The sequence below is a fragment of the Symsagittifera roscoffensis genome, chromosome 1, assembly GCF_963678635.1.
Source record: "Symsagittifera roscoffensis chromosome 1, txSymRosc1.1, whole genome shotgun sequence".
Lineage (NCBI taxonomy): Eukaryota > Metazoa > Xenacoelomorpha > Acoela > Convolutidae > Symsagittifera > Symsagittifera roscoffensis.
The window spans coordinates 27,857,216-27,882,772 of record NC_087062.1 but is presented as its reverse complement, the minus strand read 5'-3'; the positions used below and the strand labels follow the sequence as shown (position 1 = coordinate 27,882,772).

The window sequence follows — 25,557 nt, the reverse complement described above, 5'->3', positions numbered from 1 at the left end:
GGGGAGTGGGAAAAAACCGGTTTGGGTAATTGATAATCTTTGTGAAGAAAATCACAATGAGAAGACGAAAAAATTTTCCTATTAAATTTTCCACACAATAGGAGCTGAATGACTTTATCACCCTCACCCTTTTTGTTTCAATTGTTGTGCTATTTTCTTTTTTCTTTTTCTTGGTTTCATGAAGCTTGTTTTCCTAGGGCTATTTAATAGGACAAGTTTTTGCCATTGTAGCCAAACAGGCTGGTAACTAAAAACCAATTGTGTCTTTTCGACCAATTGCGACTTTTAAATCATTGGTTATATCCTCATGATAATCATAATAATAATTTTTACAGCCTAATAGTTTAGTTTTTGAGTTTGCTTTAATTCAATGCAAAACCTATTTGCAAACCCCCACATATCAATTTTCTTGATAAACCCACAATATGAACAAGAATTAAGAAATAAGAATTGAAAAGTAGACTCTCAGATAACAAAAAAAAAATAAAAAAACGCCAAAAGACGTTGCTCTTTTCCCGTTTTCCAACCCTTGTAAAATTACAAAATAAAGTTTTCTGAAAGTTTCTCATTTGGTTATTCAATGAAAAATGAAATAAATTGTTCATTCTTTCATGCTGCTATGATTCATTACATTTTAAAGCATCAAAAAAGGGGATGTAGAAAAAAGCAAAGGTTTACCCAATAACAACGATTTGCTTGCAATATGCTTGCGTTAAAAGTTCTTTAAACCAATTTCCAAAATCAATGTCCATAAAAACCATAAAATATTGATAAAAATTGACTGAAATTGGATTATAATTGTATCAGTTGTTTTGCAAAAAAAAAATCTTTTTTCATTGATAACATTCAATTCAATCGTTTTTTGCAAGAAAGTGAATCCATTCTTTATGATATCAGTTTTCCGCCAAGTATGTTTTCCAAATTGTCTTTAAAAAATTATTTCTCGCAAATGCACTGAAAAATTAAGAGCTTTGAAGAAATTATATAGTAAACAAGACTGCTCGTATCATGGAGCAGCAGTAATGACATAAAAAATTGAAATGAAAAAAAATTTGAAAATTTTTAAATGAAAATCATCCGCCCACAAAAAGATAGAATTCGTTCCTTGTAACAAATCAATTATGGCAAACAAGCTTCGTTCAACCAATTTGGAACGATTTATAAGACGGATTAAATCTCCGCTTGCCCGTAAGAAGCGTGAATTATATATCGCGCGTTAATTGTCCCAAATTGGTCAAAATGGCCAAAATGGCCATCTTTAAACCATCATAACTTTACGAAAAATGATCACAGCTGAAATGTCTTTTCAAATTTAAGCTCAGGACAACAATACCTTTCGAATGATATAAAAAAATCCGTCGAAAATGGCTAGTTAAAAAGTCAAAACATGTCTGAAGAAAAAAAACTCACCCCGAGCAAAAATAATCCGTTACTTTTGTATCGAAAGTCGGAACAAAAACTCTGAGACTAACCAAGAATATAAAAAATCAGTCGTTATGTTTTTATATTCAATTTAAATCCATTTTCTGCGAAGTTAAAATGCATAATTTTACTTTCAAAATGAACGAAAGTTTTTTGCTTGAATTTGTTCTTTTTTCACGCCAATTGTGACGATCAATTTGATGTTTTTGTTCCGACTTTCAATACGAAAGTAACGGAATATTTGTGCTCGGGGTGGGTTTTTTTCTTCAGACAAATTTCGACTTTTTAACTATCCGTTTTTGACGGAATCTTTTAATATCATTCAAAAAATATTGTTGTCATGAGCTCAAATTTGAAAAGATATTTCACCTGTGATCATTTTTCGCAGAGTTACGGTGGTTTAAAGATTGCCTTTTTGGCCAATTCGGGACAATTAACGCGCAATATTTTTCGCGCTTTTAACGGTCAGCGGAGAGTTAATCGGTCTTAAAAATTGTTCCAAATTGGTTACAAGAAGCTTATTTGCCAGAATTGGTTTGGTACAAGGAGCGAAAGTTATCCTTTTGTACTTTATATGGCGTGTGGGGGATGATTGTCATAAAAAGTTTCAAATTTTAGAAAAATTTTTTTTTCATTTTGTTTTATTTCATTGAATTTTTTTAAATGTTATTACTGCTCCATAAACCTTAAAAGACAGTCGGAACATCCAGGGCTTTGCCCTGACACGAGCAGTCTTGTTAATTTTTCAAAATAAGTTGTGAAAACACCAAAATGAAGATATTGAGTTCAAACAAAGTAAATTTCAGCTGCCATAAGTGTTTCTACAAATCTGGAGAATTGAAAGTTGCCAGTTTAGCCATGTTTTTGACTATTCAATGCGCTTTGAAGATTTGATTAATCATGATGAATCTGAATTGAAATATTTATATTCCGCACTCAAATGATCGCAAACCGAATGAAATCAAGCTAGCTGTTCTTTTGAGTTACTTGTATAGTAACACTTAAGTCTTGATATTTGCAGTCTAAAGATTGTAGCTTACTTAATTTTTCTTTACTAAAAACTAATTGAAACCAAGTTAAGGGAAGTCGGAAAAACAACGGCTCAGCCCTGATTTACAAGCAGTCTGGTTGTTCCGACTTTTAAATATTTTTAGTCGGGTTGGTTGTTTTGCCACATCTTGCTTTTTTAACTAACTTTCCTGGCAAAATTTCTATATGACCTGAAGACAATTAATGACCAAAGCTCAAACCTATACAAATTGTTGACTGCAACATTTTAATTTTAAGTTACGGGGGAATATATTTTGGACGACCACTTTGACTACTTTGACCACTTGAACCCTTTTGAGCATTTGAAAATTATTCGAGACCAGTTAAAGTGAACTCGGTAAAATCAGGGCTTTACTTAATCAATCAGAACGACATAAGAAACAATCACATCGACATAAGAAACAATCACATCGACAGGGTTAACAATCACATCGACATAAAAAAAAAAGAAAACAATTCCAGGATATGCTTTTGAATAAATTTTACTATTAATGCTGAAAGTTTTTCCGGAACGGTATTTTTTAACGAGAATAAAAACATAATATAGCGGTTCGTAGAGTGTTAAAGCAACGCTAAAAAAGTTGCATAATGAATATTTGATCAAGAAGTCTCTTAATGTGAAAGTGAGAAACCAGTTATGAAACTAGTTAAGAAACCAGTTATGAAAAACTAGTTAAGAAACCAGTTATGAACATGCCGGTAGAAGACTAAGGTTACTTCTGAACACGCAGTTTGAGGACAATTTTTTCCTCGCAAAATCAAGTTTCATGAACAAACGACAGACTCGGTTGCGATAGAATTTTCAGCAGCTTCAATCAAGTATGTAAGTTCTCAAGGTAACTTGTTAAATACTTACCTCTGCATGCTGCGTCCAGAAAACTGGCCGAAAACAATCCAGTCAAAAGTATAAAAAACGATTCGGCCGTCGCCAATTAGAAATTAAGAGCAGAATTAGGGGCGGATGTAGGATATTCTTGTGGGTGGGGTGGATTTTCAAAAAAATGTCAAAAATTTTGCCGACCTTTTTTTTCGGTCCCCCAAATAATTTTCCGAGATCCCCCAAAGCACTGAAAAGAGCCTGTTTTGGCCCAATATTTCAGCGTTCTGAAAAAAAAGAGGCCAAAAAGAGCATTTTAGGGTCATGTAGCCAAAAATGGATATTTCAAAATAATACAAAGGGGGACCCTTTGGGTCGGCAGGAAGAAGAATAATGATTAACTTTATAACAAATATTAGATCTTCTTCTTGAAATTTTTTAATGGTGGCCGCTGCAGTCGCACCAACGTGTTTCGCTCGCCAACAAAAGATAGGACTTTTTACGTAAATTAGAGTCGTTGATCGCCGCGAAGCTTCAAAGAATGCAAAATTGGTCGTAAAAAAACAGTAAAATGAAGTGTTAAACTGCGATGAATTAGAAAAAGTAGGGACAAAAAATATATAATTTTTTTAATGTATAATTTTATGAAACATAACACGTGCAACTACACTAAACAGGAAATGAGATAATTTTGAACAAAATTGTAATTTTCAAGAATAACCCCTCGAAAAAATCCATCATAATCTATTATAATCGATTATAATGGATTTTATTGGGATAAAAATTATAAGAATTGTAATCCATTTTTAATGGATTATAATCGATTCTTATGTCGTTCTATAGATGCTGCTCTTATCATGACAATATAATCGATTATGATCCATGGGTGCTCGGTGTGGGTACTGTAATGTTCCTTGTTTGTTCATTATGGGAAGAAAATCAAGTATTGGTGGCAGCATAGAAAAAAGTTCAATGTGTGTAGATTTGTGGGATCTTTTCCTGTTTTTCCCTAGATTTGAAAATCAATATTGAGTATTCATTTCAACGTTGTCATAATGCAACACAATTTTGCATGATGAAATAAATCAATACTGTGAACAAATTTGTTCTTCATAATCTGAATTGTAACATCACGCATTTAGCTGAAAGAATACGTTACAAAGAAAAGAATTAAGAAATAAGAATTGAAATCCGGACTCTAAGATAACAAAAAAATTAAAAAAACGCCAACAGATGTTGCTCTTTTTTCGTTTTCCAACCCTCGTAAAATTACAAAATAAAGTTTTCTGAAAGTTTCTCATTTGGTTATTCAATGAAAAATGAAATAAATTGTTCATTCTTTCATGCTGCTATGATTCATTACATTTTAAAGCATCAAAAAAGGGGATGTTGAAAAACGCAATGGTTTACCCAATAACAACGATTTGCTTGCAATATGCTTGCGTTAAAATTTCTTTAAACCAATTTCCAAAATCAGTGTCCATAAAAAACCATAAAATATTGATAAAAATTGACTGAAAATAAATAATAATTGTATCAGTTGTTTTGCAAAAAAAAACCTTTTTTATAGATAACATTCAATTCAATCGTTTTTCGCAAGACAGTGAATCCATTTCTTATGATATCAGTTTTCCGCCAAGTATATTTTCTCAATTGCCTTTAAAAAATTATTTCTCGCAAATGCACTGAAAATTTAGGAGCCTTGAAGAAACTATATAGTAAAAAACTCTGAGACTAACCAAGAATATCAAAAACCAGTCGTTATGCTTTCATATTCAACTATTAAATGTAAGATTTTATGAAACATAACTCGTGCAACTACACTAAACAGGAAATGAGATAATTGTGAACAAAATTGTAATTTTCATGAATAAACCCTCGAAAAAATCCATCATAATCGATTATAATCGATTATAATGGATTTTATTGGGATAAAAAATATAAGAATTGTAATCCATTTTTAATGGATTATAATCGATTCTTATGTCGTTCTATAGATGCTGCTCTTATCATGACAATATAATCGATTATGATCCATGGGTGCTCGGTGCGGGTACTGTAATGTTCATTGTTTGTTCACTATGGGAAGAAAATCAAGTCTTGGTGGCAGCATAGAAAAAAGTTCAATGTGTGTAGATTTGTGGGATCTTTTCCTGTTTTTCCCTAGATTTGAAAATCAATATTGAATATTCATTTCAACGTTGTCATAATGCAACACAATTTTGCTTGATGAAATAAATTAATACTGTGAACAGATTTGTTCTTCATAATCTGAATCGTAACATCACGCATTTAGCTGAAAGAATACGTTAGTAAAATAATTTTAAGAATGAAAAATTTGATTTTTTTTGGGGGGAGGGGGGAGTGGGAAAAAACCGGTTTGGGTAATTGATAATCTTTGTGAAGAAAATCACAATGAGAAGACGAAAAAATTTTCCTATTAAATTTTCCACACAATAGGAGCTGAATGACTCAATCACCCTCACCCTTTTTGTTTCAATTGTTGTGCTATTTTCTTTTTTCTTTTTCTTGGTTTCATGAAGCTTGTTTTCCTAGGGCTATTTAATAGGACAAGTTTTTGCCATTGTAGCCGAACAGGCTGGTAACTAAAAACCAATTGTGTCTTTTCGACCAATTGCGACTTTTAAATCATTGGTTATATCCTCATAATAATAATAATAATAATTTTTACAGCCTAATAGTTTAGTTTTTGAGTTTGCTTTAATTCAATGCAAAACCTATTTGCAAACCCCCACATATCAATTTTCTTGATAAACCCACAATATGAACAAGAATTAAGAAATAAGAATTGAAAAGTAGACTCTCAGATAACAAAAAAAAATAAAAAAACGCCAACAGACGTTGCTCTTTTCCCGTTTTCCAACCCTCGTAAAATTACAAAATAAAGTTTTCTGAAAGTTTCTCATTTGGTTATTCAATGAAAAATGAAATAAATTGTTCATTCTTTCATGCTGCTATGATTCATTACATTTTAAAGCATCAAAAAAGGGGATGTAGAAAAAAGCAAAGGTTTACCCAATAACAACGATTTGCTTGCAATATGCTTGCGTTAAAAGTTCTTTAAACCAATTTCCAAAATCAATGTCCATAAAAACCATAAAATATTGATAAAAATTGACTGAAAATAAATAATAATTGTATCAGTTGTTTTGCAAAAAAAAATCCTTTTTCATAGATAACATTCAATTCAATCGTTTTTTGCAAGACAGTGAATCCATTTCGTATGATATCAGTTTTCCGCCAAGTATATTTTCCCAATTGCCTTTAAAAAATTATTTCTCGCAAATGCACTGAATATTTAAGAGCCTTGAAGAAACTATATAGTAAAAAACTCTGAGACTAACCAAGAATATCAAAAACCAGTCGTTATGCTTTTATATTCAATTTAAATCCATTTTCTGTGAAGTTAAAATTCATAGTTTTACTTTCAAAATAAATGAAAGTTTTTTTGATTGAATTTGTTCTTTGTTCAAGCCAATTTTGACGATCAACTTGATGTTTTTTATTTTTCAAAATGAATTGTGAAGATACCAAAATGAAGATATCGAGTTCAAATAAAGTAAATTTCAGCTGCTATAAGTGTTTCTACAAATCTGGAGATCTGAAAAATGCCAGTTTAGCCATGTTTTTGACTAGTTAATGCGCTTTGAAGATTTCATTAATCATGATGAATCTGAATTGAAATACTTATATTCCGCCGCACTCAAATGATCGCAAATCGAATGAAATCAAGCTAGCTGTTCTTTTGAGTTACCTGTATAGTACCACTTAAGTCTTAATATTTTCAGTCCAAAGATTGTAGCTTACTTATTTTTTCTTTACTAAAAACGATTTGAGACCAAGTTAAGGGAAGTCGGAAAAACCACGGCTTAGCCCTGATTTACTAGCAGCCTGGTTGTTCCGACTTTTGAATGTTTTTAGTCGGGTTTGTTATTTTGCCACATCTTGCTTTTTAACTAACCTTCCTGGCAAAATTTTCTATATCACCTGAAGACAATTAATGACCAAAGCTCAAACCTATACAAATTGTCGACTGCAACATTTTAATCTTAAGTTACGGGGGAATAAATTTCGGACGACCACTTTGACTACTTTGACCACTTGAACCCTTTTGAGCATTTGAAAATTATTCGAGACCAGTTAAAGTGAAATCCGTAAAATCAAGGCTTTACTTAATCAATCACATCGACATAAGAAACAATCACATCGACAGGGTTAACAATCACATCGACATAAGAAAAAATAAAAAAAATTCCAGGATATGCTTTTGAATAATTTTACTAGTAATGCTCAAAGTTTTTCCGAAACGGTATTTTTTAACGAGAAAGAAACATAATATAGCGGTTCGTAGAGTGTTAAAGCAACGCTAAAAAAGTTGTATCATGGCAATTTGATCAAGAAGTCTCTTAATGTGAAAGTGAGAAACCAGTTATGAAACTAGTTAAGAAACCAGTTATGAACATGCCGGTAGAAGACTAAGGTTACTTCTGAACACGCAGATTGAGGACAATTTTTTCCTCGCAAAATCGAGTTTCATGAACAAACGACAGACTAGATTGCAATAGAATATTCAGCAGCTTCAATCAAGTATCTAAGTTTTCAAGGTAACTTGTTGACTACCTACCTCTGCATGCTGCGTCCAGAAAATTGGCCGAAAACAATCCAGTCAAAAGTATAAAGAACGATTCGGCCATCGCCAATATGAAATCAAGAGCAGAATCAGGGGCGGATCTAGGATTTTCTTGAGGGTGGGGTGGATTTTCAAAAAAATGTCAAAAATTTTGCCGACCTTTTTTTTCGGTCCCCAAATATTTTTCCGAGATCCCCCAAAGCACTAAAAAGAGCCTGTTTTGGCCCAAAATTTCAGCGTTTTGAAAAAAAAGAGGCCAAAAAGAGCATCTTAGGGTCAGTTAGCCAAAAATGGATATTTAAAAATAGTACAAAGGGGGACCCTTTGGGTCGGCAGGAGGAAGAATAATGATTAACTTTATAACAAATATTAGATATTCTTCTTAAAATATTTTAATAGTGGCCGCTGCAGTCGCACCAACGTGTTGCGCTCGCCAACAAAGGATAGGACTTTTTACGAAAGTTAGAGTCGTTGATCGCCGCGAAGCTTCAAAAAATGTAAAATGTGTCGTATTAACTTAGAACGTATTATCATAAACGAATACGTTCTGGATGAATTTCCGAATTTCATCATTGTTCATCAATTGTCATGAAAGGCCGTTTCAGAAATGATATAGACGAATTTCCGATTGTTCTTTCATTCTCGCGAAAAAACGTATATCATGTAAAAAAAGTTTCTGATTTTTCAGCTACAATTGGATAACTTTTTCTAATGTACCCCTCTCTCCAGGAATTCAACCCCTGTTTTTTGGGCCCGTTTTTTCAAAGTTTTGTCTGCAGCGCAGAAAAATTGGCCAAAACAGGGTCTATTTGGTGCTCTGGGAGAACTCGGAAAATCAATTTGGTCTATCTAAAAAAAACGTCGACAAAACTTCTGCTCATTTTTTGAAAATCCCCCCCCCCCCTTGAGAAAATCCTAGATCCGCCCCTGCTTCCTCCTAATCTGATTTGCAATAGTTTGAGTTGTTCCGAAATTTCAATTAAGACTTATTTTCATAGACTGTTCCGGGAAAATTTCTCGGTCTGTACGTTTTTCATAATCAGTTTGGTTTTTATTGATTCAGGAATGTTTAATTTCTGAGGGAAGACTCCTTCTTTGGACAAAACAATCTTTGCATATTTTTGGCAAATTTTCACGCATACATTCAGTTTTAAATACCAACGGTACAATTAATCTTTGCGGCGCATTATACTTACGCTGACTTTAAAAAAAACTGTTTTGTAATGTGATATCTCAAATCAAGTCATAAATTTGTGATTAATTTCCATTCAATTAATGGCCGCTGGTTAAATATTCGAAATATTTTTTACTCGTGTTCTAATGTGCAAAAATCTCGGACCAAGTGGCTACAGACAAATGCACAAATCAACGTAATAGCAGACGATTCATAAAACAGAACTTTTCAAACGTCTCTAACCTCAAAGTTTTGTTCCTGATAAGCTGGCTTGTTTCTAGGTTTTTGCCAAAAATTCAGCCAAAAAAACTAAATCAGATCAACAAACTGATTCTCCTGAAACAATACATGCAAACGCTAGTTTGGAGGGGCAGATCTAGGATTTTCTCGAGGGGGGGGGGCGGATTTTTCTCGAGGGGGGGGGGGGGGGGGGCGGACCCTTTTTTTTAGGTCGACCAAATTGATAAGCTCTCCTAAAGCAGTAAAAAGACGCAATTTTGAAAAACAGTTTTTTGGGCACTTTTTGGAAAATTTTCGTTTTTTTTCTGCGTTTTTTTTGCGCGCGACGGAAAAAAAATGCGGAAAATTGCGTTTTTTTTCTGTCGCGCGCTCCCCCTCAAAGTTAGTATATATTGGCGCCCAAGGCACCCTAAGAAAAGTTTTAGGGTCGGTCGGCCAAAAATGGATATCTTAAAAAGTACCAAAGGGGGACCCTTTGGGTCGAAAGGGAATCGAATCCCTGAGGGGGAGACGCGTTAAGATAAATCTTATCGAAGCTTCATTTATCAGATGTTAATATGACAAATACTGCAGTTCTGCTCTCAGACCGGTCTACTAATCGACCGTAAGCACCAAAATGACCAAACACCTGAGGGTTCTTCAGTCAGAGACCAAATCAGTGATTGAAGTCCAAAAGCTTCATGCGCTAGAGAGCATCGTTTAGAAGTGAGTATACTAAACTTCTCATATATTTCTTTGTGATTTCTAAAGCAGAAAATAAAAGCAACGGCTTGTTATGTGTTTTCATGTTTGTTTTGAATTGTGTAACGTAAGCTAAATTAAACTTTTATAACAAAATTTTTTGCTCTGATATGCAATTTAATGAAGTGTGCGCACCACAATATGCTACTGATTAGATTAAGCTTAAGTTTACAATAATATCGACGAAGTTTTGTTTGAAAAAATAACTTACGACGTAGGTATATGGCAATGGTTAACCTCTCTTTATTTGCAGATGATTGTACAAAACCGAAAGGTCAAACGGAGTAAATTAAGAATCGATTGAAAACTGTTTTTATACAACTGATACGCAAAAATCTATAAAACTTTTATGTATACATGATACATCTGACTATAGTTTTTCTGATTACTAATTGCGTTGCTTACGAATCTTTTTTTGTTCTTATTTAATTGATATCATTTACCCAGAAGTATACTGGTATGTGGATAGCGACATTGAACATTTTACCGCACAAAATGATTTTCAACAGCTGAACATCCAGGAAGCAGTAAGCTAATTTTCATATTATTTTGACTTCCTGCCCGCATCCAGTTTCAAGCGTGAATAATCGATTATATTACGATTTTAGTACCAGTCTTTTTAAAATTGAGAAACAATCGATTTTAGTCAATAAATAATCGATTATAATCTCTCTTTTTAAAATCAAATTACAATCCTTTATAATCGTTTATAATCGATTGTTTATTCGTCTATTTATTGATACAATTATAATCAATTATAATTGATTATAATCCATTATTTTTATTCAAATTTCTTACTCATTAGTTTTGCACAAAAATCCTTTATAATCGATTATAATTGATTATAATCCCTTTTCTTTGTCCATTTTGTCTTCGAAGTTGCATCTAAATTGCTTATAGTTTATGCTTTTTGTAGACGTTGGTTCCTATGAAAAATGAGAAAAATGTTTTTAAAGTTTTCCAATCAATTCAAATTTTTAAGGTTTTTTTTTTCATTTCTTCTCCATTGAAGTTGTTTTGTGATGCATACTTTAGGCTTTTTTAACCACCAAAACATCGGTTGATTTAGTTTCATGATTGATTCGGTAGATTTATTTTCCATCTACCGCGGGACCTTTCCACGAATATGAAAGGATCTCTAGGAAAATTTTGTTTCGTGGTAAATCTTTGTGTTCAGATGAACCAAAGTGTCCAAGAGATCTCTCTTTTAGAGATTTTTTTATTGACATAAAAATAATAACCCATAAGATATAATTCAAATATACTTTTGAATTGACAAAATTTTGGCAAAATAAGAGATTGTAATTGATTATAATCGATTTTAATTGATTTTAAGGGTTTTTTGTAAGAACTATAATCAATTATAATCGATTATAAGAGAATATAATCTCTTGGAAAATATGACGATTATAATCAATTAAAAATCCTTTAAACACCTAATTTTGGTAATTTTAATCAATTATAATTGTCAAAAAATCATCATAATAATCAGTTATAATCGATTATATACGCCTAAACTTGGATGCGGGTGATTTTTTAGGCCCATGTATTTCCCTTGAGAAATGTGGAAAGAGAATTCCCGATGGTCGAAAACGAATTGCAGAGACAAAAAACCATTATCAAAAAATAATCAATAACTGAGATTTTCGATAGAAAAAAAAACAATCAATTATTGCAGTTAAGGCAATTTAACTGAAAACTCAGACACAAACAACTAGTTTGTAATTCGTTGATCTTTTACAAAAAAAGTTGCGTTTTCAAAAATAAATGAAGGGCTCATTGCAGATGCTCCTCGCATACTATCGAACATATTTTGAAAAACCGTTCAAGTTGATTTGACGTGGGCAGCATGGTCTTTCCATTTCATACGTCGATTTTTTTCTGTTCCACGAATTTTTTTTCTTCTAAATTGCATATTTTCGAAATTTTGAAAAAAATTGCCCTCAACATCACTTGCGTTCCTAGCGTAGATGTTTTTGAGCTCGTGATAGCCTTTTTCTCTTCAATCATTTCTTTGTTGAAACAAATTTTGAAATTTGACTCGCGCAGAATCAAACGGACTAAGAAACTGCAGCCTCGAAACTTGAACACTTCTCAAGAACTACCTTTCTGTTCACACGCTGGCTCCTCCTGTGTCGCTGAAATTGATGCTTTCAAGTTGTGGAGATTTTGTCACTGGTTTGAAGATTGCTAACGAGTCGGTAAATTCATGAATTTAGAGGTCAGCAGGGGTGAGCAAGTAATCGATGAGAGAAACTTACTATATCTAGGCATTTTCAAGCCAGAAATAAGACTTCCTGGTTTACAGGATTTCGAACCTACAATTGTATGTCCTGATCCCATCGTTGTAACCACAAAGCCTCAAGACCTGAAAACTGAAAGCAGCATGAAGTAAAAAGCAAATTACCTTTTCTAGCTTCAAAAATTGCTAATTAATCTAGAAAAAAAACTGTTTCTTCAGTTAGAAAAAAGAGAGTTTCATCATCTTCATCGAGGTTGTTTATACACCCTTTCCTGGTACTCAAGGGTGTGATCTTAACAATAACACTGCTTCGGATATGGGTGGGATAATTTTTTTTGACAGTTCACAAACACCAAGTCTCTAAAATGAGCTCATTTTTTGTACTTCTTTTTTCGCTGTTCTGTCTGTCTGTAATTTCTGATTGCTCCAAAGTGAGCTAGTAATATAATTCTCTGGCTCTAAAACGAGCTCAATTTATCTCATTGTTTTGTTGTTAATTGGTCTGTCGGATTGTAGATTGTAGGATATATCACTGCTCCAAGATGAGCTAGATTTACAACTCCTTTGCTCTAAAATGAGCTAAAGTTTTTTTTTTCAAGTGCAAAGTGAGCTCGAGGAGGTACTTTGTGCGCGGATATGAGTTTTGTCTTTTTTAAGATGAGCAAGATCTGTTAACTGAAATTTGAGGTTGTCAAAACAGTTGAAGTTTTACTATATATATGATCAGAACTTCTGAAAACAATCCCAGAAGTCTCTTGTTAGCTCTTTCTCACACGATCACCATTAGCCCCACCGCAATTACCCATATACAACTTTTCCCCTAGGTTTCACATTCACCCGACCCCCACTTCCCCACATCCACATTGCCCCCCCCCCCCTCACACTCATTATCACCCCCCTACGATTTTTCCTACCCAACCCTTATGTCCAATCTTACAAGTGAGGGGAGTAAACGCACGGGGGGTGTATTTGAGGCGTATTGGGGGTGTAAGTTTGAGGCATGATACGGAGGGTGTAAACTTGGTGAACCGAATGGTTTAAAAGCGTAAATCAAAAAAGTTAAAATAGAAAAACTATTTTCTAAGCCAAAGTAAACCCAGTTTCATGTGATGTTACGTATATCAAGGCCAAAGCCACTGTAAAGTTTTGAATAAAGTGCACTGTGTTTATACCTCAAACTTATGGAAAATTTACGAAAAAGAATATAATCCCTTAAAATTAATATTAATCGATTCAGAATGATTTTATTGATTTAACATGAATTGAAGTTACAATACAGTTTCAATCCATTATCATTGAATAATAGACTTCTGTTTGTTGTTTCTGCCAAAAAAATTGGGTGTTGATTCTGTAGATTTTTTGAATAAAATCCATCAAGTATTTTTATCTGATCAATTAAAATTTCTTTTTATTTTTGCTTCTGTTATAAATCGGCATTGTCATTGCTTTTGTGTTGTTGGCAGCAAAGTTTTTTTTATTTTGTTAGACTTCTATGTTATATTAAGTAAACTAAACACTAAAACTCTAGGTTGTGGACAAGTTTTGAACAACGAGCTTTTAGAGCTCCCAAAATAGAACAGCTTTCCTTAAAGTCGCAAAATAAATCAAATCGACTTAGGGTTGACCAGTTTTTTTCAGCGAGTAGTTGAGGAAAAGTTGAATAAAAAACAAAATGAAACAATAACGTTGATTTGAATGGAATCATAACCCTAACAGTTTTTATAGCCCTGCCTCAGAACAAACGGCCTTGCCTCAATAGTAGTGAGAGTAGATTTAAAAAATTTATTTGCCAGAACTATTTTGAAACTGTTATAAAATGTCTTGTCTTTTTTTGAACTGTGTTACAATTTTCTTGTTATATTACATAGGAGCTATTTTTTGATTTTTGGAGCTACGCTACATCAGCGAATCGAAATGATCAAAAAGCTTTTAGTTCGCAACTGATATTAGAATCTATAGTGTAATGCTAACACACTTCAAACAGAAACAGAATAATTGTTAAAATAAGTGAATTAGCTTAAATTAAAACACCAGCTAAAAGGTTACAACTAACCAGTCCAATGAAGTGGTTGGCACTGAAAATCAGACAGGAATTCTGAAACCAATTAAACCTAAGAGTTTATAAAACTAGATCATAACATCAGCACATGGGATGGAAAGGTGTACCTCAAAAAACTCCTCTGTTTTTTGCTGCTTTTAATTGATTTATCGGTTCCCAAGTTTATCACCCTGTGTTTTTAAAACCCCTTTTTCTTAACCCCTCTCATATAACCCCGAAAATAGATAACCCCACTACAATTTAACCAATTTTTAATATCAATTGTTAGAATCAAAGTGAAACTTATTTGAAAGGGATTCGGAACCATATCGTCGGTAAACATAAAAGCTTTAATTGCGACAATTTTTGCGAACCAAAACGAATTAACATGCACGCTGCTGAAAGCGTTTTCGATTTGAACAGAACTGACCTTGCCGATAGTCTAGACTTTGATATGAACTTGAAAACGAATCTGAGCGACATGATTCAAATTAGTTATCAAAACTGATTAGATGTTTCCTAAACTGCACTTGACCTTGAAACAATTCTTGTCAATGAAAGGTTAATTGGCTGAGTTTAAATGAAATATGGAATGAGAATTGGTTGTGACCCTAAAATTGATCTAAGCGGACCATTTTAAGTAAAATTTATCTATTTTTTAGAACCATCTAAACTTTGTCAACTTTTTTTTTGAATTGCCGGCATACAACCCAATGTCTAAAAGGTTTGCCAGCCCCTAGTCCCAACATAGCGTCCCTTCCGAAGGAGCGATTGTTTCGGGATTAAATTGCTAGAGACAGCAATTTTCAAATGATAGTCAAGTCGATGCGTTTTTTGGAAGGGTCATTTCTCAAAAAAGTTGACAAACAAAGTTTCAAATTGAAAATATATACAAAGATCAAAAGAGCAAATATTTAACTCAAGTTCGCCATAGCGCGAAAAAAATGCATATCTTTTTTTGTTTCGTAAACATGCATAATATTCTGCACTTTTTCGTTGAGCACCCGGTTTTTTTTTTTTTGTAAATTGGTGCCCACTCGTCAAGGCGTTATAGAAATTAAGTTTTGGGAAATTAAGTCTTTTTGCTCTCCATATTCTGGAATGCGATCCACTGAGGCATGACTGTATGCCATAATGCCAGCCATCTACAGCATTTGTTGTTCTGGCCCAACCCGATGATGCCGCATCCTTTTGATTCCATAACGAAGGGGGGAAAAAGATTTCTCGATTCGGGACGAGACTTTTTATGTAGTCAGATCCAAAACTCTTTTATGGAAAATTATTTTTGAAATGTTCGGTTATTTCGAAACTCCTGGATGCTGTGGAGTCTGGTAAGACTTCTTTTCGTTGCTTGCGCGCTCGTTGTGTGGTGCGAACTAAATTTTCTTTGGTTGGTAGGGCTAATTGGGTCGCAATGTCGTCTGTTATGGGCTGAATTGCGTTTGTGACTGCGACGGTTGGGGTATTACTATCAATCAGGTCCTTGATGTTTTTTAAAACTAGTCGAGCATCTGGTTTGCCCGTGGAAATATTGTGATTATGTTCATCCCTCGTTTTAATAACAATTTCTCCATCCGTAATTACTGTTGCGCGGCATTTATGACTTTTTTACTTCGAGCAGTTCCAATTTGTAGTTGTCTTGTTTTTGCGTTTAAGCTAATACTCGTGGCGTGATACCACTAGCATTTGTTTGTCTTTCGAAGATGAAGTAAAAAGGAAGACGCTTCAAACTTTATATCTGATCTGATAGAGTGCTATAACAATGGTTAAAGAAATAGGTAGTATAATTTTCTTATAAAACTCACAAACGCCTTTTGTTGCCTTCAATTAGCACCAGGTATGTTATCTCTGTTTTAAACGCGTGAATGAGGAATTATTTCTTGAGCTAATCGAAATGCAATCATTTTTGAGCGACAAATAACTTTTTGAAACAAATTATCGTCATTAAAAGGGGGTTAAATTGTTGTGGGGTTATCTTGTTACGGGCTTATAATATAGTGGGTTTAAACATAGGGTGAAATATCGTGGGGTTAAAGAGTGAGACACCGATTTATCAAGTCGAAAAATTTTTTAAAGAATTTTTTAGGGGCTTCCGATATTTTTTACAGCCTAAATGAAGCAGTGAGAAGCGCCGGCCATATGAGAATGCGCAAATTTTTAGAAACGAATCTGTCCAATTCTAGGAGAAATTGTTTGTTCCACTGAGATGGTGGAACGAAAGCTGCCATATATAGTATTTTTTATCCATGGACAACGAAGTATCCGTTGTTATCCGAATAACTGGATCTTCTAAAGTATCCCGTTGAGAGTAGGAATGGGAAGGTGTGGTTTCTAGAAAACTTTTCCTTCTGCTAGTTCAACGGTTGATTTTAATAAGCTAATAATCAGGGCTTTCAAATCACAAAACTGTGGTTTTCCATTTATCCGATCGATCAGGAAATTTTTTTTTGAATAGGTCAATTGGGATTGGTTAACCGAGTCGTTTCTTTTTTTCCGTCGGATCTCTATTTTTCTGAGGGAGAGGTTCAACTGCGTAATCTTGTCATTGATTCCCCAATTTCTGGCTCTAACTTTCAAAATAGTTGGTTTTCATTGGTTGAGTCTTTTGCGCTACTTAAGGTCAACTTTCGGAGGCTTTTGGAGCGTTTCCAGAAATGTTTCTTTCTTGTTCTTCAGTCAGAACGATAGGCAAAACTGCAGTGAATATTGCAGCCTTTACCGACTCACAGCTATCAGTTGGAAGTTTTATCTAGAAATTTGGAGAATTGTTTGATATCAAATCAAGCTCAGTTTAAAATCACGTTGATTTTTGTTATCAACAAAAACAATGAAAGAAATCACTTAAAAAGAAACACTTTTGAGAAGTGATTCGACGAGCTTGCTTGCCAATACTAGTATTTTACTTGCCTCTTATTTGTTTCTTTAAAAAGTTTTGGGTGTTGAAGTTCTGATCTGTTCATTCATTTAGAGCTTCTCTTTATGTTCATTTTGCTTTAAGTTGGCACTATCATTGGGTTTGAATTATCAACTTTGACGTTTTTTTAAAAAAACTGCAGCGCAAAAGAAAATTCAGGTTGTGCACTCTTTTGAACGTCAATTTTTTGAAATCCCGCTAATAAAAAAATCTTTTCCTAAACTTTCGAGCAAAACTATTCAACTAGAACTCTGACTGAAACATATTTCAGCCAACAAGTAAATCATTTTTTTATATTAGAGAAGTATGTATAACTAGCAGAATGAGTTCTCAACCTTAATATTTTTTGAGTCATGCCTCACTATCTAAATTAACTTACCTTAGTAGCAGTGAGACTCGATTGAAACTATATTTCATTTTTTGTCACAACTACCTCAAGACATTTCTAAAATTTCAAGTGTGTTGGATTATTGTTCCTGGTGTTCCTAGTAATTTATTATGAAGATTAACAAAATTTAGCCATCGATTTCTGAATGGGAAGGTGTGGTTTCTAGAAAACTATTCCTTCTGCTAGTTCAATGGTTAATTTTAATAAGCTAATAATCAGGGCTTTCAAATCACAAAACTGTGGTTTTCCATTTATCCGATTGATCAGCAAAGTTTATTTTTTTGAATGGGTTAATTGGGATTGGTTAACCGAGTCGTTTCTTTTTTTTCCATCGGATCTCTATTTTTCTGAGGGAGTGGCTCATCTGCGTAATCTTTTCATTGATTACCCAATTTCCGGCTCTAATTTTTAAATTAGTTGATTTTCATTGTTTGGGTCTTTTGCGCTACTTAATGTCAACTTTCGGAGACTTTTGGAGCGTTTCTTGAAATATTTCTTTCTTGTTCTTCAGTCAGAACGATAGGCAATACTGCAGTGAATACTGCAGCATTTACCGACTCACAGCTATCAGTTGGAAGTTTTATCTAGAAATTTGGAGAGTTTTTTGACATCAAATCAAGCTCAGTTTGAACTCACGCTGATTTTTGTTATCATATCAACAAAAACAATGGAAGTAATCAAGAAACACTTATGAGAAATGATTCGACGAGCTTGCTTGCAAATACTAGTATTTTCCTTGCCTCTTATTTGTTTCTTTCAAAAATGTTGTAGTTGATGTCTTCACCTGTTCATTCAATTAGAGCTTCTTTTTATTTGCTTTAAAATGGCACTGTCATCGGGTTTGAAATATCAAGCTTGACGTTTTTTTAAAAAAAACTGCAGCGCAAAAGAAAAAATTCAGGTTGTGCACCCTTTTGAACGTCATTTTTTTGAAAAACCCCAAATAAAAAATATTTTCCTCAAGTTTCGAGCAAAACTATTCAACTCGAACTTTGACTGGATCATATTTCAGCCAACGAGTAAGTCATTTTTCCTATATTAGAGGAGTAAGTATAACTAGGAGAATGAGTTTTTAACCTTAACATTTTTCTGAGTCATGCCTCACTAACCAAATTGACTTACCTTAGTAGCAGTGAGACTCGATTGAAATTTTCTTTCATTTTTTGTCACAACTACCTCAAGACAGTTGTAAAATTTCAAGTGTGTTGGATTATTGTTCCGACTTTTGATAGGAAAGTAACGGAATATATGTGCTCGGAGTCGTTTCTTTTTTATTTAGACAAATTTCGACTTTTTAACTAGCCATTTTGACGGAATTTTTTCATATCATTCGAAAACTTTTGTTGTCCTGAGCTTAAATTTGAAAAAATATTTTACTTGTGATCTTTTTTCGTAAAGTTAATGGGAATTAAAGATTGCCATTTTGACCAATTTAAGACAATTAACGCGCGGTCTAATTCGCGCTATTAACACGTAAGCGGAGATTTAATCCTTCTTAGAAATCGTTCCAAATTGGCTGAAAGAAGCTTGTTTGCCATAATTGATTTGTTACAAGGAGCTAAATCTATTGTTTTGTACTTTATATGGCGTGTGGGCGGATGATTTTCATAGAAAAATTTTCAAATTTTAGAAATTTTTTTTTTTATTTTATTTTATTTAATTTAATTTTTTTATGTTGTTTATATTATTACTGCTCCATAAACGTTAAAAAGCAGTCGGACATTTTAGGGCTTCGGCCCAACACGAGAAGTTTTGTTGTATTTATCATTCTTTCATAGTAATTTGGCGCACATTTTTTTTTAATAAGGGAGCTAAGCACAAGAAATGTTTCGAAAATTACGCTTCAGCTGTGTGTGATAAAATGAACAAATTTCATTCCGCAACTAATTACTTTATCTCAAGCTCAATTGTCGATCGAATTTGGGTGTTGGTTCTGGAGAACTTTGGATAATTCGCGCCAACTGTTTTTTATCGTATGAAGTAAAAATCTTCTTTTATACAATTCTATGTTATATCGGCACCGTCGTTTGTTTCAAAATTATAGGAGCAAAATTGTTTGATTCTTTTGCAATTCGACGTTATATCAAATTAACTGCACAGAGTGTTAGATTTTCAGGTTGCTAACATGTTTTGTGCGGCGAGTTTTCAGGACTCTCAAAATCAAAAATCATTTTCTTAATTGTCAAAAAAGAACTCGAACTATGATTGCAGCATATTTCAGTCACCGAGTACTTCAAAATTTAAAAATAAGGTAGACAAAATCTGGAGAAAAAACCAAACCCAATCTAGAGTTCTTTTCAATTATTCAAGTGGTCGTGGGAAGAAGTAAAAGGATTGATTAAGTTTTTTCCCTCTCACTATTTCCCTCTCAAAAGTTTGACCATAGAGCTTCGTTTTAGCTCTTTGATAGCATACAACAAAAAACTGTAGGAAATTGATTAAAATCAATTCATTGTAGTTTGTGAACTGATATTCTATTTAATTTCAAAAATTGCAAATAATCAAATCGGTAAATGTATTTTTGTTTCCATTTTTTTTCTCGTCAAGCTCAAAAATCCTCATTATCCTGATGAAAACCAATCTAGGTAAAATTCTTCCAGCTAAATGTTTCCATCTATTTTCATTTTTTTCTCCAGACACACGTCAACTTTTTATCTAGCTTGTTTTAACAAAATTTTCAAAATGTCATCCAAACAGTTATCTTGTCTGGAGCTCAAATTTAAAATGTAATTTTACCAGTGATTCTTTTTTGTGATGTTATGGTGGTTAAAAGATTGCCAATGTAGGACAACTAACGCGCTATATATTTCGTGCTAAACATGCGTGTGCGGTATCCTAATCCTTTTTAGAAATCGTTCCAAAAAGAAGTGAGGCGAGCTATTTGGTCTTTTTATTATTCGCCATAAGCAGAATATATCACTTTGCACTTTAAATAGCTTGTGGCTGGATGATTTTCAGAACAAAAACTAAAAAAGTTACCTTGTTTTCCTTTTTTTTGTACAAAATTCAACGTCACGCATTTTATAAAAATAAACCCTAAACTATATACCTTTAAATGCAGTCGGAACATTCAAAGCTTTGCGCTGATACGAAGAGTTTTGTTTAAAATACGAAAAAAAATCAGTTGAGAGCTCTCACAGTTGAGGAATCATCTCGTCGATAATCTAGTACAGTTTTGACAATGCTATAAAATAGAGGTTGTATGATTTGCCGATTGATACGAATATGCATGCATTTGTAGCTCATTTAGATTTTTGATTTCAAAATTTTTGAAATTTGAAGAAAAATAGTAATACAAATATCATATTTGAACAAAGATAGCCGGTTACTGTGCAAGTAGGACAGAATGTTCCGACCATAATCTTAAAAAATATGTTCAGAATATAATCTCAAAAAAAGTTTTTCTGAAACTTAGTTATATTCGACGGCTACAAAAAAATAGACCAAGCGAAAAAAGTTTTTCAAGAAAAGTTAATCGAAAAATTTCAAAAAGATATTTCTCAACACGTTTGAGTCTTGACTGAAACGGTTTCAAAATGACATATTACTCGACACTTTCCGATGATTATTTGCAGTACTTGATTTTGCGAGAAAAAAAAATAAAAGCGAAAAAGAAAAAAATGAAACTCACCCGAGTACATAGTTCTTCCCCATTTTCAATGGTCGGAACAAAAATGCTAGTCACACAGTTCTCATTTGTGGTCATAGAGTTTCACTTTGGAAAATGCTAATCATACAGTTCGATAGTATGGAACAAACGCTAGAATAGATTACTTTTTGTAATCTTATGAACTGTTGTATAAGAAATTGTATGGGAATTGTATGACTAGCTTTTTTGTCAACTCGGGGAGTTACGAATACAGTTTCGTTCGTTGGCAGTTCTTCTTGATCCAATTATCAGCAGTTTTATATGGTACCTATGATGTTACTCATTAAGGAAACTATTGATTCAATCACAGTTTTTTGGAAGTATATGCAGTGAAGACGACTACGAACTTCTTAAAAAAATTATAATATAAGTGAAGTCTTCATAAAGGCAAATTTCGTTCTCGACCGTTAATCCGTTTTAAATTGTTTCTTTTGAATCTGACGTCAATTAAAACCGAGTAGTAAGAAGACATAGTGGCCCCCGTGGTGCAAAAAAGATTTAAAAACTACTCCAAAAACAAGTCCGTCTAGCATGAGCTTAACAAAAACTTAGCTGATTGACGTTTGAGGACTTTGTGCAAACCTCTCTAACGATAGAAGTATTATTTGGTTAATTGTTCTGCTTTTTAGCTCACTAATACATTGTGCAGAAAATGACTTGAAAGGCAAATTTTTACCTGAAGAAAGAAAAGAAACTGCGTTTTAAATCTGTACACTCAAATAGACGGCCATTGTATATACTCACTCGACAATGGGGGACGCCTCAATAGAGCAAAGAAACTCGCCTGTTTCATACGCATCCCAGAAATCTCTAACGTTAACCAACACTGGTAATAACAACAACACGACTAAATACGACTCTTTATTACCAAATCACCCCAGGATTTCCCAGTTCACACCGCCTACTAATGCGACTTCAACCGGCCGTTCATTCGGCGGACACTTCAAGTCGGGTCTCTTACGACTCTTCCCGAACAGTTCCGATAGACATCGAAATACGAGTGTTTTCCAGCAAACACAACAGGCTCAGAAACTGAGGGAACAAGAGCGGCAAATGAGGGGTTTCGGAAAAGCGAAGTCAACTGTTGAAATTAATACACCATCACCAGGAGTTTCAGAGATACAGGCACCCAATGGTCCACACTCTCCGCCTGTTATAGGTACTAATCATCATTCGAGTGCTTCGGAGCCAGTACCTTTCACCGCTTCAAGTCCTGCGCAAAGTAATTTTTCACCGGAACTGGGATCTAGAAGTGACATTTTGAGACCAATTCCTCAACGAAGTTACGTCAGTGGTCAATCCTCGACTCCCTCTCCAAACTCAAAGATTGGCGGCATGTTAAATCGAGATGACCCGAACACGTCGCCAAGTAGCACTATAAGCTCTACTGTCAAAACATCGAAAGAACTTATTTCGCAAGCGTCGGCAAAGACAGATGTCTTAGATACCAACAGTCAAAGCGGATCGACCGAAGCATCCGCGCCACCGGTACGAATGCGTAATAAACCACTTACCCGGCCGCATTTTAGGGCGCGGCCTCAGAGTTTGATCGAGAACCCGACTTTTAAACATACATTTATTGAAAACGCTGAAAATAACTTTGGCGGTCTTGGCCGAACAAGTTCACTCGTTCCGCAATCGTACAAAAAAGCAACTGGCGTTCAGAGACCTCTGAAAGGATCGCCTGAAGTTGATGTCTCGAAACCTTATGCTCCGTTGCCTAATAGAGCAACCAATAGCAGACTTATAAATGCCATTAACCGAAGGAATCGTCATTCGGCTCAACCAGATTTTAACAGAACGGCGAGTCTAGACGAACTGAATCCGAACGGGAACCAAAAACAAAACACGACCAAAAGTACTCCAGAAACCTCGAGCCCTCAAAATTTATCACAAAAAGTTATTTATGACCATATTACGAAACAGTATTACTCGCCAGCCGACGCATATAAGCATGGTATTATTGACATGAACACGTTTAACCGATGCAGAACAAAAAGACGCTTTCTATTTCCAAGGTCAAGTTCGATCACTTCTGTAGCCTCAAATGGAAGTTGCGATGAGTCGAACACCGGATCACAGACAAATTTCGTTCGCAAAATTGGAATCCACGACCAGCGATCGAACGAAATTCTAAATTTAGACCAAGCTTATTCCCGCGGTATTTTAGATGAGACTCGTTATAACACACTCAAAAACCAAGAAATGGACCAATCCTTCTCAACAGGACGTCGAACTCGTTCCGCAACTGCGCTTAATTTTATAGCGAGCCAAGCCCCCCAAGCTCCAAAAACAAGCCCGAATCTCCGATCTTTCCTCAGTGGGTCTCCACTATCGCCACCAAAAACACCAATCGGTCAAAGTGTTGTTCCGAAGTATCCTCAGCGAAAAATTTCAGCTGGAAGTAATGTTTCACGAGAGATTAATAATACTCGGAATCAAAATCAGTGGAACATTTCGAATCGTTCTTATTCGTTTAACAGTATAAAATCTAACGAATCGGATAATTCTAATGATTTGCCGGAGAAATGTCTCACTAAAAACCCTAAAACAAACAACATGGGCTTCTCAGAAACTGCCAAAAATCAGGAAAAAGTTGACCAAAATGAGAAAACGTCTGAACAGGTTGATAATGAAAGAGGCGCGAATGAGTGCCAAAGTGTGAACGAAAATAAGACAGTTGTAAATGTTTCACGCGTTAAAATTCAACTAAAAACGGAAGAAGGAGAAGTCGAAATGGATCTCAAGGACGCATTGGAAAGAAGTCTGATTTCGCAGACCGAGTATGACAAAGTCATTCAAACTTTGCAATCCACGCAGAATAAATATAAATTATTACCGAGGGAAATCCCAAATTAAATTATCCTGAAGAACGTGATTGAGTTGTATAGTTTTTTTTCTGGTTAAAGACGTGCAGTATATTACCAGAGAAAAAATAATCTAACACTCTCTAAGTTCATTTTAGTCCCGTTAAAACCGAAAGTTAGATTTCAAAACTTAACGGAATTTTGATTTCCAGAAGCTACTATTAAAGTTATGCGAAGCTTTTTCTATTTTCGAAGAAAAATGTTATTTTCGAATAAACATTTATAAAATGCTGAAATGTTGTAGTTTTATTTGTGATCTACTCATTTTTGTTCCGCCTTTCTAAAAATTTATGCCATGTGTGGTTTCTTCTGTTCAGTCAAATTTCGCCGAACAAAAAACGTTTTTACTTCTTTGAGGATATCGACTCCGTGAGTTCGGATCTAAAAAAATAATTTACTCTAATTACTTTTTATAATTTTCTGCGTTTTTGAAAATTGCCAATTTGGCCATGCTCTGAACTAATTTATGAGCGCTGAAATTTTTTAATGATGCTGAAAAAAAACTTGAACCTGCAAAATCTGATTTTTCCCCTGATGTTTGATATAGTCCAAAAGTTTTAAAATCTTTTTTCACCCATTTTTTATGCCACTTAGGAGTTAGTCAGCAAATTCAGTAATTCGCAGTTTTTATCCGATGTTCAGTAATTTCAGAAACGCCAAAATTTTTTTTTTACAGAACAGTTCAAATCAAAAGTTTTTAATAAAAAAAGCCGCTTGGAAAAATTTTGGAAAAGTTTACTGATAATATTACAAGGGTATGGGTTAAAAAGTTATTGTGCAAAACGGTTTTATTGATTTACAAAAAGCATTTGATTTATCAACCATTGTGTTTCATGAAAAAAACTCAAATTCTTGTATTTTAAGGTTGAGTTCACAGTCTTTGGTAAAGTGCTTTCAAAATCGTTATCAATTTATTCAGACAATAAAGAAAATGGGTGTTGTTGAAATAACATGATGAAAACCAGGGGCGGATCAAGGATTTTCTCAAGGAGGGTGGATTTTCAAAAAAATTTCAAAAATTTTGACGACCTTTTTTTTAGGTCGACCAAAATTGATTGATTTTCCAATCGAGCTCTCCTAAAACAGTAAAAAGACCGTTTTTTTGGCCAAATGTTCTGCGCCGCAGGCAAATTTTTGAAAAAACAGGTAAAAAAAACAAACGTTTTTGGGCACTTCGCGTTTTTTTTGGCGCTTTTTGGCGCGCGCTCCCCCTCTAAGTTAGTATATATTGGCGCCAAAGACGCATTCAGAAAAATTTTAGTCGGTCGGCCAAAAATGGACTGCTTGAAAAAGACCAACGCGGGCACTCTTTGAGTTCGCAGGGGTTGAATCCCTGAGGAGGGGAGGCGTCCGCCCATCCCCCC

At 34.2% G+C, this 25,557-nt stretch overlaps 1 protein-coding gene across 4 annotated transcripts; it reads left to right on the top strand.

Annotated features, from left to right (window-relative positions):
* The first annotated feature begins 9,850 nt into the window (after positions 1 to 9,850).
* LOC134856132 (uncharacterized) lies at positions 9,851 to 24,383 on the top strand. Of its 4 annotated transcripts, none has more exons than XM_063872503.1 (2): positions 9,851 to 10,059; positions 21,956 to 24,383. In XM_063872503.1, the coding sequence occupies exon 2, from the start codon at positions 22,077 to 22,079 to the stop codon at positions 24,183 to 24,185; it is 2,109 nt and encodes a 702-aa protein (XP_063728573.1). In that variant the 5' UTR covers positions 9,851 to 10,059; positions 21,956 to 22,076; the 3' UTR covers positions 24,186 to 24,383. The 4 variants fall into 4 exon arrangements, 3 of the variants coding, with proteins under 3 accessions (XP_063728573.1, XP_063728567.1, XP_063728581.1); XR_010164716.1 differs by lacking the exons at positions 9,851 to 10,059; positions 21,956 to 24,383 and adding exons at positions 10,265 to 10,622; positions 12,145 to 12,342; XM_063872497.1 differs by lacking the exon at positions 9,851 to 10,059 and adding an exon at positions 10,265 to 10,622.
* Positions 24,384 to 25,557: the final 1,174 nt, after the last annotated feature.

What these genes read in the sequence shown, in the direction of transcription:
- LOC134856132 (XM_063872503.1), top strand. Translation starts at nt 22,077, where the DNA reads ATGGGGGACGCCTCAATAGAGCAAAGAAACTCGCCTGTTTCATACGCA.